The 12668-nt window shown below is 45.4% G+C and overlaps 1 protein-coding gene across 1 annotated transcript in view; it reads left to right on the top strand.

Annotated features, from left to right (window-relative positions):
• The window catches only part of PYCR3 (pyrroline-5-carboxylate reductase 3), a 54848-nt gene extending 51156 nt beyond the window's left edge, over positions 1-3692 (top strand). The window contains exon 6 of the mRNA XM_029592197.1: positions 2587-3692. Coding sequence (XP_029448057.1) covers positions 2587-2769 — 183 coding nt within the window. The 3' untranslated portion in view covers positions 2770-3692. The remainder of the gene's footprint in view (positions 1-2586) is intronic.
• Positions 3693-12668: the final 8976 nt, after the last annotated feature.

The raw sequence follows: 12668 nt of genomic DNA, 5'->3' as shown, positions 1-12668 counted from the left end.
TCAGGGTTACCACCTCAACTTCCTGACTGTACAGGCGGACTCCCCACCTCGGCTGACGGGATCGTCCAACCACTCTCCCCTTCTAGAACAGGAGGTCTCAGCCCTTTTCCGGTCCCGGGCAATAGAACCAGTACCCCTCTCCCAACGAGAGCAGGGGTTCTATTCCCGGGATTTCCTCATCCCCAAAAAGGTCAGCTGGCTTTCGTCCAATCCTGGATCTTCGCGCCCTAAACAAATATCTACAAAGGGAGAAGTTCAGGATGGTGACCTTGGGCTCTCTTCTTCCTCTTCTACAAAGAGGGGATTGGCTGTGCTCTCTAGATCTCCAAGACGCATACACACACATCTCAATTATTCCATCTCATCACAAATTCCTGCGGTTCCTGGTCGGTCCTCGCCACTTCCAGTACCGTGTACTACCATTCAGCCTGGCGTCTGCTCCACGAGTCTTTACCAAGTGCCTCGTGGTGGTCGCAGCCTTCCTCAAGAGTCAGGGTGTCCACGTCTACCCTTATCTCGACGATTGGTTGATAAGGGCTCCAACTCAACAAGCCGCATTGGCATCCTTGCGTCTCATTCTCCATACCCTAATCTCCCTAGGGTTTATAATCAACTATCCCAAATCCAAGATAGTTCCATCCCAAACCCTATCCTTTATAGGGGCCTACCTAAACACTATACAGGTGAAAGCCTTCCTCCCTCAGGATCGGGCTTTCACCCTGGCCTCTCTGTCGCATCATTTGCAGTCTCGAGTATCCTCAACTGCTCGTCACTTTCTTCATACTGCTGGGTCACATGGCGTCTACGGTGCATGTCACTCCAGTGGCCCGCCTAGCCATGAGAGTAATGCAGTGGACCTTAAAATCCCAGTGGGTTCAAGCTTGTGACAATGCTGGACATTGGCTGATGTTACCACACAGCTCCGCCTGTCGCTGGCCTGGTGGATACAACACTCCAATCTACTTCAAGTTCTTCCATTTCAGGCTCCAGATCCTCAAATTACCTTGACGACAGATGCCTCCAACCTAGGGTGGGGTGCTCATGTCGGCGATCTATAGACCCAGGGAACCTGGTCTCCAGAGGAAGCCAAACACCAGATACATTTCCTGGAGCTTCGGGCAATCAGATATGCCCTCAAGGTCTTTCAGGATTGCCTTTCGAACAAAAACCATCCCGATTCAAACAGACAATCAGGTGGTGATGTGGTACATCAACAAGCAAGGGGGAACAGGCTCCTGCTTGGGACCTTAACGTAGTTTTGGGGCGGCTCATGAAACCTCCGTTTGAGCCTCTCCACTCTTGTGATCTCCGTTATCTCACCTGGAAAGTAGTTTTTCTTCTCGCTGTTACCTCAACTCGCAGAGTTAGTGAGTTGCAGGCTTGAGTTACCTACCCGCCTTACTCTAAAGTTCTGCATGACAGGGTAGTGCTCGCACTCACCCTAAGTTTTTACCAAAGGTAGTATCAGAATTTAAAATTAATCAATCCATCATCCTGCCTACCTTTTTTCCCAGGCCCCATTCAAACCCAGGAGAACAGGCTCTGCATTCCTTGGACTGCAAACGTGCCCTAGCCTATCTAGACTGCACATCGCCCACAGGAAATCCACTCAATTATTTGTTTCTTTCGACACTATCACATTCGGAAATCCTGTGGTAAAGAAGACCCTCTCCTCCTGGTTAGTGGACTGTATTTCTTTTTGCTACCAGCAAGCAGGCATTCCGCTGCAAGACTATGTGAATGCACACTCTATCAGGGCCATGGCGACATCAGTAGCGCACCTCTGTTCGGTGCTGCTTGTTGATATTTGTAAGGCTGCTACCTGGAGTTCTCTCCATACATTCGCAGCCCATTATTGCTTAGATAAGTCTGGCAGACAAGATTCCATCTTTGGCCAGTCGGGTTTCGCAACTTGTTTTCAGTTTAACTGCCCAACATCCTTCCACCATCCCGCCCAGGTTTTCAGGATGCCCTCCTTCCCAAATTCCACCCCTGTTATTGTGCCTGTTGCACGTCTTTGGGTGCATTTGGTGTATTGCTCAGGCATCCCCAGCTCGCTACTCACCCATATGTGAGGGCTACAGGTAAGCAGAGTTGCTTAACTGTAACAGGTGTTCTCACAGGATAGCAGGATGTTAGTCCTCACAAAACCCGCCCGCCACCCCGCAGAGTTGGGTTCGCTTACGTTTTCTTATTTTATTTTTCGCACTTACGTTTTACTATAAGATAAGACTGAAGGGGGACCCCTGCTGGATGCAGGGTTGGTGCTATGCTGGGCATGCCCTGTAGGTGCCAGTCAAAGTTCTAGAAACTTTGACAAAAGTGTTCCGTGATTGGGCTCCATCCTGTGATGTCACCCATATGTGAGGACTAACATCCTGCTGTCCTGTGAGAAGACCTGTTACAGGTAAGCAACTCTGCTATCCCATCAGAGACATTTCCCCATTAATTAACTGCAGTGTACTGTACCTTGGTTTAGCTTCCCCCAAGGACTGATTTCTGTTCCCTTACCCAGGAGCAGCTAATGTAAAATATAAATTCATACATCAATCATATGCCTATTAACCACCTCAGTTGTTTTTACAGGGAGCAGCTAAGATGATGCTGGAAAGTGGAGAGCACCCTGCCAAATTGCGGAACGATGTTTGCACCCCTGGGGGCACTACCATCTATGCCTGTCATGAGCTGGAAAGAGGGGGTCTGCGGGCCACAGTCATGAATGCGGTGGAGATAGCAACAAAGCGGGCTCAAGAAATGGGAAAAAGCTAAGACCTCCTGCTACACCAGGGGGAATGAGAAACTGTTGTTGGACAGCTTCACCTGTGCTGTTTGAAATGCACATTGTTCAAATACACTCAAGTATTCAGGACTAGTGATTAAAGAGCACAGATCTGTGGAAACTAGAGGTTCAGGTTCCAGTCCCACCTCTACCAAGCAAGGCACTTAACTCCTTGTACTGAAAAAATGTGAATTATTATGAGTAGGGGTTTTGTAACCATCTCATTTATAAAATACTATGTATGCTGACAGTTCTGTATAAATCAGTAATAATTAAAATAACGTGACTGATTGGGTAGAATGCAGTTATCTCTGGGTTACATCCAAAGCTGCTGCGATGGATATATCTGACTCTTAAGAGCTTTATTTGGCTCTCCCAGACTCGGGACCTTTATGCTACTCAGCAGTATTCTCAGTCCAACTTGAAAACAGGGCCTCCTCTCTGGCAGCACAGAAGGTTACCTACTGCTCCAGGTGTTTGGCACAGCTCTGAGTAAGCAAATAAAGGCTATTGCTGATTGGCTGAGGTCATTTCATGGCTGCGTAATGAAAGAAATCTTTACTCTTTAAGGCCTCACTGCTTAAATAATATTCCTAGGCTTGCTTTCCATTGCCTTATTCTCTAGCCTGCTGATTCTGTTTACTTTAAACATGTCCAGCTTACACAAGTGGATAAATCATACTCCAGAATCATTAATTTAATTTTTAAATCAAATTGTTCACTTTTTTTTATATATATAAAAAGGAGCATTAACTTTGTCAGGCATAATTGTCTGATTCAGTGACTCCTATACAGCATTTTTCAACTGGCTCCTGCTCCCTATTACATGATTATGGGGAAGGTAGAAATACACCTGGTCAAGTGCTATGTGTGACCTCTTGTTGTACAGCTGTTGTCCTGAATTAAAAAAAAATACAGTAACCAAAACTGCCAGTGTCTTATTCTTTCTGAATGACCTCTCTGAAAGGCTTCATGTACTGCTTTTTCATGAAACCACCATGCAATACTAGCCTGTTTTTCTCGTCGATAGCAGGGCTGAATTAGCCATGCTGTCATGGGATCTGTCAATCAGGTCCGGGAGGCGGAGCTTTACCAAGCAGAGATTTAGATTTTAGCTCTCTGCAGCTGCGCGTGTGTTCCCGTGCAGGAAAGTAACAGATTCTCCTCAGTCTGTTCTTTCCGCGAGTGGGATCGCACGCGGGGCAGACTTTCTCCTCAGCGTTTATTATTTTTTCTTAGAAATGTCAAAAAAGTCGGGTTTTAAACCCTGTACCTGTGGCAAGGTAATGTCAGTCACGGATGGCCATGACCGATGTTACCGATGCCTGGGGCCAGAGCACAATTTACAAAATTGTGAATTTTGTGCCCGAATGTCCCCAAGAGCCCCAAAACAGCGGGCTTATAGGATATGGGAACTTTTCAATTTTTTGGAACCATTCCTCGCCTGGCCCCTCGACAACAACGTCTCCATCGCAAAAACGAGCATTGTCGTGGGATCCTCAACCCTCCAGGCTTGGAAGTAAGGACTTGCTGAGACAACATAGGCCATTGGATCTGAGAGGATCGAGAGAGCCTCAACCATCTGCGCAGGAAACAACGGCACCTAAAACTTCGGCGCCCACAACTTATGCGCCCAAAGTACTTTCTGCGCCCAAATCACCGGCGCATAAACCTTCTGCGCCGAAAACGACATCAGCGCACAAGACATCGGTGCACACAGTGCCGAAAACATCCACGCACAAGGCGCCGAAGACATCTGCGCTTACGGCACCGAAGACGTCTGCGCCGGAGCTGTCTGCGCGCACATCGCCGGAGCTGTCTGCGTGCACGTCGCCGGAAACAACGGCGCCGAAGACGTTTGCTCGCATGGTGCCGAAGACTTATGCGCACAAGTCGCCATATGCGTACAACCTACAGAAAACATCGGCGCACATAGCGCCGAAGACATTGGAGCACATGGCAGCAAAGAAATCGAAGCATAGTGGACTACAACAGTCCAAACACCCATATCATTCAATACCACATGGGTTAAAATGAAGACATCAGTCTCCAGATGTACCTCATTCCACCTCTTCAGATTCCAATTCTACAGAGGTGAAATCAAAACGTATAAGACGATCGCCGTCGGGAAGTGGAATCCATACAGGATCGTCACGCCATCACCATAGGCGATCACGTCACATCAAAAGGCTGTGAAGACGAGGGACACATGGGAAGTGAGCCCTTCTACTTCTAGGTCATCTCATGCACGAAGTGCAGGCACCTTATCTCGTAGAGACATAATACAAATCACTTCCTCTGCTGCATCTACATCCTCAGATAATTATGTTAAGACCACAGAGGGCAAGATGGAGAAGAAGTATGATGTGCCAAGTGCTTACCCTCAAATTCCTCCGGGGCAACCTAAAACATGTGAGTTACCAAAACAATCTGGTCATTCAACAATGTCTCCTCAAACAAAAGAGGCATTTTTTCAATTATCCCAATCGTTGACAGGGTTTTACGAAACTCTTCCATCATCCTTTAAGATGTCTAACGAACTATCTGTGAGTTCCCCGGAACACAGTATAAATACCTCTAGAGAACCATCGGTGGAGCCTCCAGCATCCCCAATAGCAAAAAGACCAATTTCACCAATTCAACATCAAAATACACCTATTGATTCTCTGTCTCCGCAAACATCCCCATCGTCATCTATCGGATTCCCATCGGATCCGCAAGAACAACCGCATGAACCATATTCCCCTCCAGAGGACCTGACATACCCAAAATGTTTAGAAAAATTGGGCACGATATTACAACTGGAGGTACAAAAGGAGACAGACCCTAGATCAGAAACCTTTGGTCTCCTAAAGATTTTCGATGCTCCGGGAGAACCAACATCTCTTCCACCACAGGAACTATTACATACCGTCTTACAGAAATCTTGGGAAACACCTTACTCTCTGTCAGCGGTTTCAAAAAAACGGATATAAAATTTCATATGCAGAAAACATCGCCTTACTCTATACCACAACTACCACATGCTTCAATTGTGGTAGAATCTGCAATGCAAAGATTCAAAAAAACAAAGTCGCATACCTCATATCCACCGGGCAAAGACAACTGATATTTAGATGAGTTTGGCAGAAAGATGTACCACAACTCAATGTTGAATGCCCACATTATGCGCCATCAATTCTACATGGTACAATACCTATATGAGTGCATACAAGCCACAAAAGGTATGCTTTCCTTGACGGCAGATCAGATACCACCGCCTCTTCATGACATGGAGGAGTGTTCTCGACACCTTCTGTGGTCGATATATGAGGGATTTGAAACATCTTCTAGAGCGTCTGCAACAGCCATCACAGTCCGTGGGATGGCATGGTTACATTCTAGTACGATACGAGAAGATTTACACGAGAAACTAATGAACCTCCCGTGTACAGGAGACAACCTGGTCTGAGAACGATTTCAAGACACAGTCGGCAAATTAAAAGAGGAAGCTCTAGCAGTCCAATCCTTAACATCACAACCTCACTTCTCGACCACGCGTCGTTATATAGGATCTACTCGTAGACAATCCTATGCCCATAGGCCTTACAGGTCTTATCAATCCTTTCGTACACAGACGTATCCATCTTACCAGCGTCCTCCACCGCAACAACACAACTCAACTCAACGTAGGGGTAAGCCACGTAACCAAAGACAGCAGACACAGCAACCGGCTGCTGCAGTAAAATCAATGCCATCTTTTTAATAACCCAGGCACCACCTGGCAGAATTTATTCTTGCCTGGCAGCCTGGGAGAGAATAACCGATTAATGTGTTTTAGAGAGAGTACGACATGGCTACCAACTCCAATTTACCACAAAACCCATACTACCTCACCTTTCCACTCTAAAGAGTCAAAGCTTCCAACCACAACTGGGGGAGGAAATTGCTTTGCTTCGCAAACAGCAGGCCATTCGGATTTTCCTGAAAACCCGGCATACAGGGTTTTATTCCCCATACTTCCTCATACCCAAAAAGTCGGGTGGCCTTCGCCCCATATTAGATCTATGGGAATTGAACAAATTCCTGACCAAAGAGAAATTCAAGATGGTATCATTGAAATCTATCCTACCTCTGATTCAACCCAACGACTGGATGTGTTCCATCGATCTGAAGGTTGCTTACACACATATTGCAATCCATCCATCCTATTGGCGTTACATATGCTTTTGCTACGGCCATCAACACTACCAGTACAAGGTTCTTCCCTTTGGACTATCGGCTGACCCAGGGTTTTCACCAAATGCATGGTTGTGGTGGTGGCTCATCTCAGACAACAGGGTATGACCATCTTTCCATATCTGGATGATTGGCTAATAATAGCTTCATAAGAACATAAGAAAATGCCATACTGGGTCAGACCAAGGGTCCATCAAGCCCAGCATCAACCCCAGACATCTTACTCAATCACCTTCGAGTGATACAGTGCTTACAGGAATTGGGGCTAGTGATCAATTTTCAGAAATCACATCTCCAACCAACACAAAGGCTACAGTTTATAGGAGAAGGCCTGGACACCGTTCGCAACCGGGCATATCTCCCAACAGAAAGAATAACACAACTACTTCAACTTCTCTACTCGTTGAACAACACTCAGAGGCCGTTGGCAAGACAAATTTTGGTAGTCCTCGGCCACATGGCGGCATCTATTTTCATGGTTCCCAATACCAGGCTACATATGAGACGCCTGCAATGGGGACTAAAACGTCAATGGAAACAACACTCACAACCATTGACACAGAAGTTATCGTTGACCTCCGAGATGAAACAGGACATAACATGGTGGCTCCTAGACTCCACCCTGTCCAAAGGAGCATTATTCAGTCCTCCTCCTCACAACGCAGTTTTGACCACAGATGCGTCTCGCAAGGGATGGGGAGCACATCTCGAGATTTACGAAACCCAAGGGTTATGGACAATCTCCGAGCGGACTCTACAGATAAATTTATTGGAGCTCAGAGCAATTCGAAATGCTTTACAAGTGTTTCAAGGTCACTTAAAGGGCCACAGGGTCATGATCTACACAGACAATCAAGTGGCAATGTTTTATATCAACAAGCAAGGAGGGTCCGGTTCATGGTCCCTTTGCAAGGAGACCCTGACAATCTTCAAACATGCTCACCAACATTGCATACATCTGTAAGCAACTTACCTACCAGGAGTAGCAAATACAAGAGCGGACAGGCTAAGTCGCATCTTTCATCCTCATGAATAGACACTCAATTCGGAGGTAGCCCAAGACATCTTCATTCAGTGGGGGATGCCTTTAATAGATCTCTTTGCAACAGATATCAACCCTCAAGTTCCCAAATTCTGCTCGATAAGTCCAAGTCAGTTCAGGATCGCCCCGGATGCCTTCCTCATTCCGTGAACAGCAGGCCTCCTGTATGCCTTTCCTCCCATACCACTCATAACAAGGTAAATTCAAAAGTGCAGAGCAGACAAGGCTCAACTGATACTTGTAGCTCCAGCCTGGCCAAGGCAACCGTGGTTCAGTTTCCTTCTGACTGTCCATCTCGGACCCAGTTCAGTTACCAAATCGCCCAGATCTTCTCTTCCAAGATCAAGGAATGCTTCTACACCCGCTACACTCATCTCTCCATTTGACAGCATGGAGATTGAGAGGCTCCTTTTAACAGAATAGGGAGTTTCCACTTCGGCACAGTCCATTTTGTTAGAATCCAGGAAACACTCAACAAGGAAAAACTGTAGCTATAAATGGAAACGATAATTGACCTGGTGCACTTCTAACGGTGAACCACCATTAGACTGTTCACCTGAGTTACTCATGGATTATCTACATACACTGTACACAGCTGGTCTTGCAACATCATCCATTAGGGTTCATCTCAGTGCCATAGCGGCATATCACAGACCACTTAACAATATTCCTATTTCCAATCACCCCTTACTATCTCGTTTCATTAAGGGGTTAAATCACCTTCGTCCTCCGATCTTCAAACCTCCAGTTCCTTGGAACCTCAACATAGTTCTTAAACAGCTTATTCTTCCCCCGTTTGAGCCCGTGGACTCAGCACATATTAAATACCTCACATGGAAGGTGGTGTTACTGGTTGCAGTAACATCAGCACGACGAGTCAGTGAATTACAGGCCTTGGTCCATTATTCTCCGTATTTACAGTTTCATCACCAAAAGGTGGTTCTCCGAACTCACCCATCCTTCCTACCAAAAGTGGTTTCTCAATTCCATCTCAATCAGACCATAGAATTACCCATCTTTTTCCCTAAACCTCATACAAATGACAGGGAAAAATTACTGCATACACTAGATTGCAAAAGAGCTTTAGCATACTACAAAGAAAGAACAAATTCGGACTCCCGAGTTTCTCAACTCTCTCTTTCGACCCGAAGGCACCTGGACTACTGGTGGCTAAACGCATCATCTCCAGCTGGATAGCACAGTGCATCAAGTTTTGCTACGACAAACAGAAGCTACAGCTACATTCTGTTCCCAAAGCTCATCAAGTTAGAGCGGTGGCGACCTCCTTATTTATTTAACAACTTTTCTATACTGTCATTAAAATACACATCATATCGATTTACATAGTAACAAAAAGGTAGAAGAGTACAATTAACGGGGGGGGGGGGGGGGGGGGACAACTGAAAGAAGGTCCAAACAGCGAACCTAAAACAAGCAAACTAAAAGGAGAGAAGCAAGAAAGAATAAAATATGATTAACAAGAATTAGGAATACGTAGGTTATACAGGATTACTTGATTTACAAAATTTACAAATTGGGATTAATAAGGTTACATGGTCTATAGGGTTGTTTTACAATGGCTACATAGGATAAGGAGGATAAATTTATGTAAGCTGATGGAGGGTAAGAGAGAGGAGATGGTGCAAGTGTTAATCCGGGAAAGCTTGGTGGAAAAGCCAGGTTTTTATGAGTTTTCGAAATTTAAGAGGGCATTGTTCCAAGTGGAGGTGGGGAGGAAGGGAATTCCAGAGAGTGGGACCTGCAATAGAGAGGGCCCGGGATCTTGTTGCTGATAGACGGGCTTTCTTAATGGTAGGGACTTGTAAGGTGCATTTGAGATTCCTTCTGATGGGGCGGGCAGATTGAACAGGTAGGAGTGGTTCGTTGAGCCATAGGGAGTTGTGAGAGTAGATAGCTTTATGTATCATGGTGAGGGTTTTGAACAGGATACGGGAGGAGATGGGGAGCCAGTGTAGGCCTTTGAGGATGGGGGTTATGTGGTCTGATTTATGTGTGTTACTAATTATTCATGCTGTCACATTTTGAAGTATCTGGAGCGGTCTGATGGTGGAAAAGGGGAGGCCGAGGTATAAGGACTTAAAGTAATCTAGCTTAGATGTAAGGGTGGCTTGGATAACAGTTTTGAGATCATGAGTATGAAGTAAGGGCTTGAGCTTTTTTATGACCATGAGCTTATAGAAACCTCCTTTTATTACTGAGTTTATGTGGCTCTTGAGGTTCAGATGGGGGTCAATGAGGACACCTAAGTTTCGAACAGAGGGTTGTGGGCTGAAGGGGTTGAGCAAGGGGTCGTTGGGAGAGGTCAGCATAAGGGTCTGTTGGTTATGGATGAGGAGGAGCTCGGTTTTAGTAGAATTGAGGGCTAGTTGAAGGGAGGTGGCAGGGTGTTAATAAAAGCAAGGCATTTCTCCCAGAAGGAAAGGGTGGCAGTTAGAGATTCACGGATAGAGATGATGATTTAGACGACATCTGCATAGATGTGGAATCTGAGACCGAGATCAGAAAGATCTTGGCAGAGGGGGAGGAGATATATGTTAAAGAGGGTGGAAGAGAGGGAGGAGCCTTGGGGTACTCCTTGCGATAAGAGTGAAATGGGAGGATTCGGAGGGGCCAAGTTTCACGGAGAAGCATCTGTTAGTGAGGTAGGATCTGAACCATAAGAGGCAGTACCAGAAACACCAATGTTGATAAGACGGGAGATGAGGAGATCATGGCTTATCGTATTGAAGGCTGCTGAAATGTTAAGGAAGACAATGAGGTAACTATGACCTTGGTCAAGGCCAGTGAGAAGGAAGTCCGTGAGGGATAGGAGGGTCTCAGTGCTTAGGTTTTTACGAAAGCCAAACTGGGAGGAATGGAGAATGTTATTGTCATCGAAGTAGTCCATGAGCTAAATGTTTACTATCTTCACCATGATTTTTGCTATGAGGGGGAGGTTAGAGATGGGACGATAGTTTGAAGGGTCTTTGGGGTCAAGAGAGGGCTTCTTTAGGAGGGGTTTGATTACAGCATGTTTGAGGGGATCCGGGATTGTGCGAGTGGAGAGAGAACAGTTAATAATGTCTGCAAGGGGTTGGGCAATTGTAGAAGGGATGGAAAGGAGAGTTCGTGGGCAAAGTGTCAGATGGGTGGGATGCAGGCTTGGATTTTTTGAGAATTGATTCAGTTTCCTTAGATGATGTAAGGTCAATGCTGTCGAGAGCATTTGTAGTGGAGAGGGGGTTGTGAATGGGCTTGGGAGAGAGGGGGATGTGGGTAGCAGCAGGGGGAAACCTGAGGAGTATGTTAGCTATTTTGTTGTGGAAAAAGGAGGCGAGTTCTTCGCATTTAGTGCTGGTTTCTTCCTCAGCGATAGTGGGTGTGGAGGGGTTGGTGAGGGTTGCAACATAAGAGAAAAGGACTTTGGGGTTGAAGGTGTACTGATGTATTTTGGCGGCGTAAGAACATAAGAACATAAGAAAATGCCATACTGGGTCAGACCAAGGGTCCATCAAGCCCAGCATCCTGTTTCCAACAGTGGCCAATCCAGGCCATAAGAACCTGGCAAGTACCCAAAAACTAAGTCTATTCCATGTAACCATTGCTAATGGCAGTGGCTATTCTCTAAGTGAACTTAATAGCAGGTAATGGACTTCTCCTCCAAGAACTTATCCAATCCTTTTTTAAACAAAGCTATACTAACTGCATGAACCACATTCTCTGGCAACAAATTCCAGAGTTTAATTGTGCGTTGAGTAAAAAAGAACTTATTTATTTATTTATTTATTTAAGGTCTCTTTTATACCGACATCCGTTGACACATCGCATCGGTTTACAAAAAACAAAAACATTTGGGCAGAGCCCTTACATATAACAGCGGAACAGGATTAACTTTTGGGCGGGGCCCTTACATATAACCAATAGAGTACATTAAACAGGGGGGTGAAAACTAGATATAAATATAACTCAATATGAGTAAAAAACTATATACACAGATAGGAGAGTTCAAAATACAACTTTCTCCGATTAGTTTTAAATGTGCCCCATGCTAACTTCATGGAGTGTCCCCTAGTCTTTCTACTATCCGAAAGAGTAAATAACCGATTCACATCTACCCGTTCTAGACCTTTCATAATTTTAAACACCTCTATCATATCCCCCCTCAGTCGTCTCTTCTCCAAGCTAAAAAGTCCTAACCTCTTTAGTCTTTCCTCATAGGGGAGTTGTTCCATTCCCCTTATCATTTTGGTAGCCCTTCTCTGTACCTTCTCCATCGCAATTATATCTTTTTTGAGATGCGGCGACCAGAATTGTACACAGTATTCAAGGTGCGGTCTCACCATGGAGCGATACAGAGGCATTATGACATTTTCCGTTTTATTCATCATTCCTTTTCTAATAATTCCCAACATTCTGTTTGCTTTTTTGACTGCCGCAGCACACTGAACCGACGATTTCAATGTGTTATCCACTATGACACCTAGATCTCTTTCTTGGGTTGTAGCACCTAATATGGAACCCAACATCGTGTAATTATAGCATGGGTTATTTTTCCCTATATGCATCACCTTGCACTTATCCACATTAAATTTCATCTGCCATTTGGATGCCCAATTTTCCAGTCTCACA

The sequence above is a fragment of the Rhinatrema bivittatum genome, chromosome 2, assembly GCF_901001135.1.
Source record: "Rhinatrema bivittatum chromosome 2, aRhiBiv1.1, whole genome shotgun sequence".
Taxonomy (NCBI): domain Eukaryota; kingdom Metazoa; phylum Chordata; class Amphibia; order Gymnophiona; family Rhinatrematidae; genus Rhinatrema; species Rhinatrema bivittatum.
This window is presented reverse-complemented; position numbering and strand designations above follow the sequence as displayed.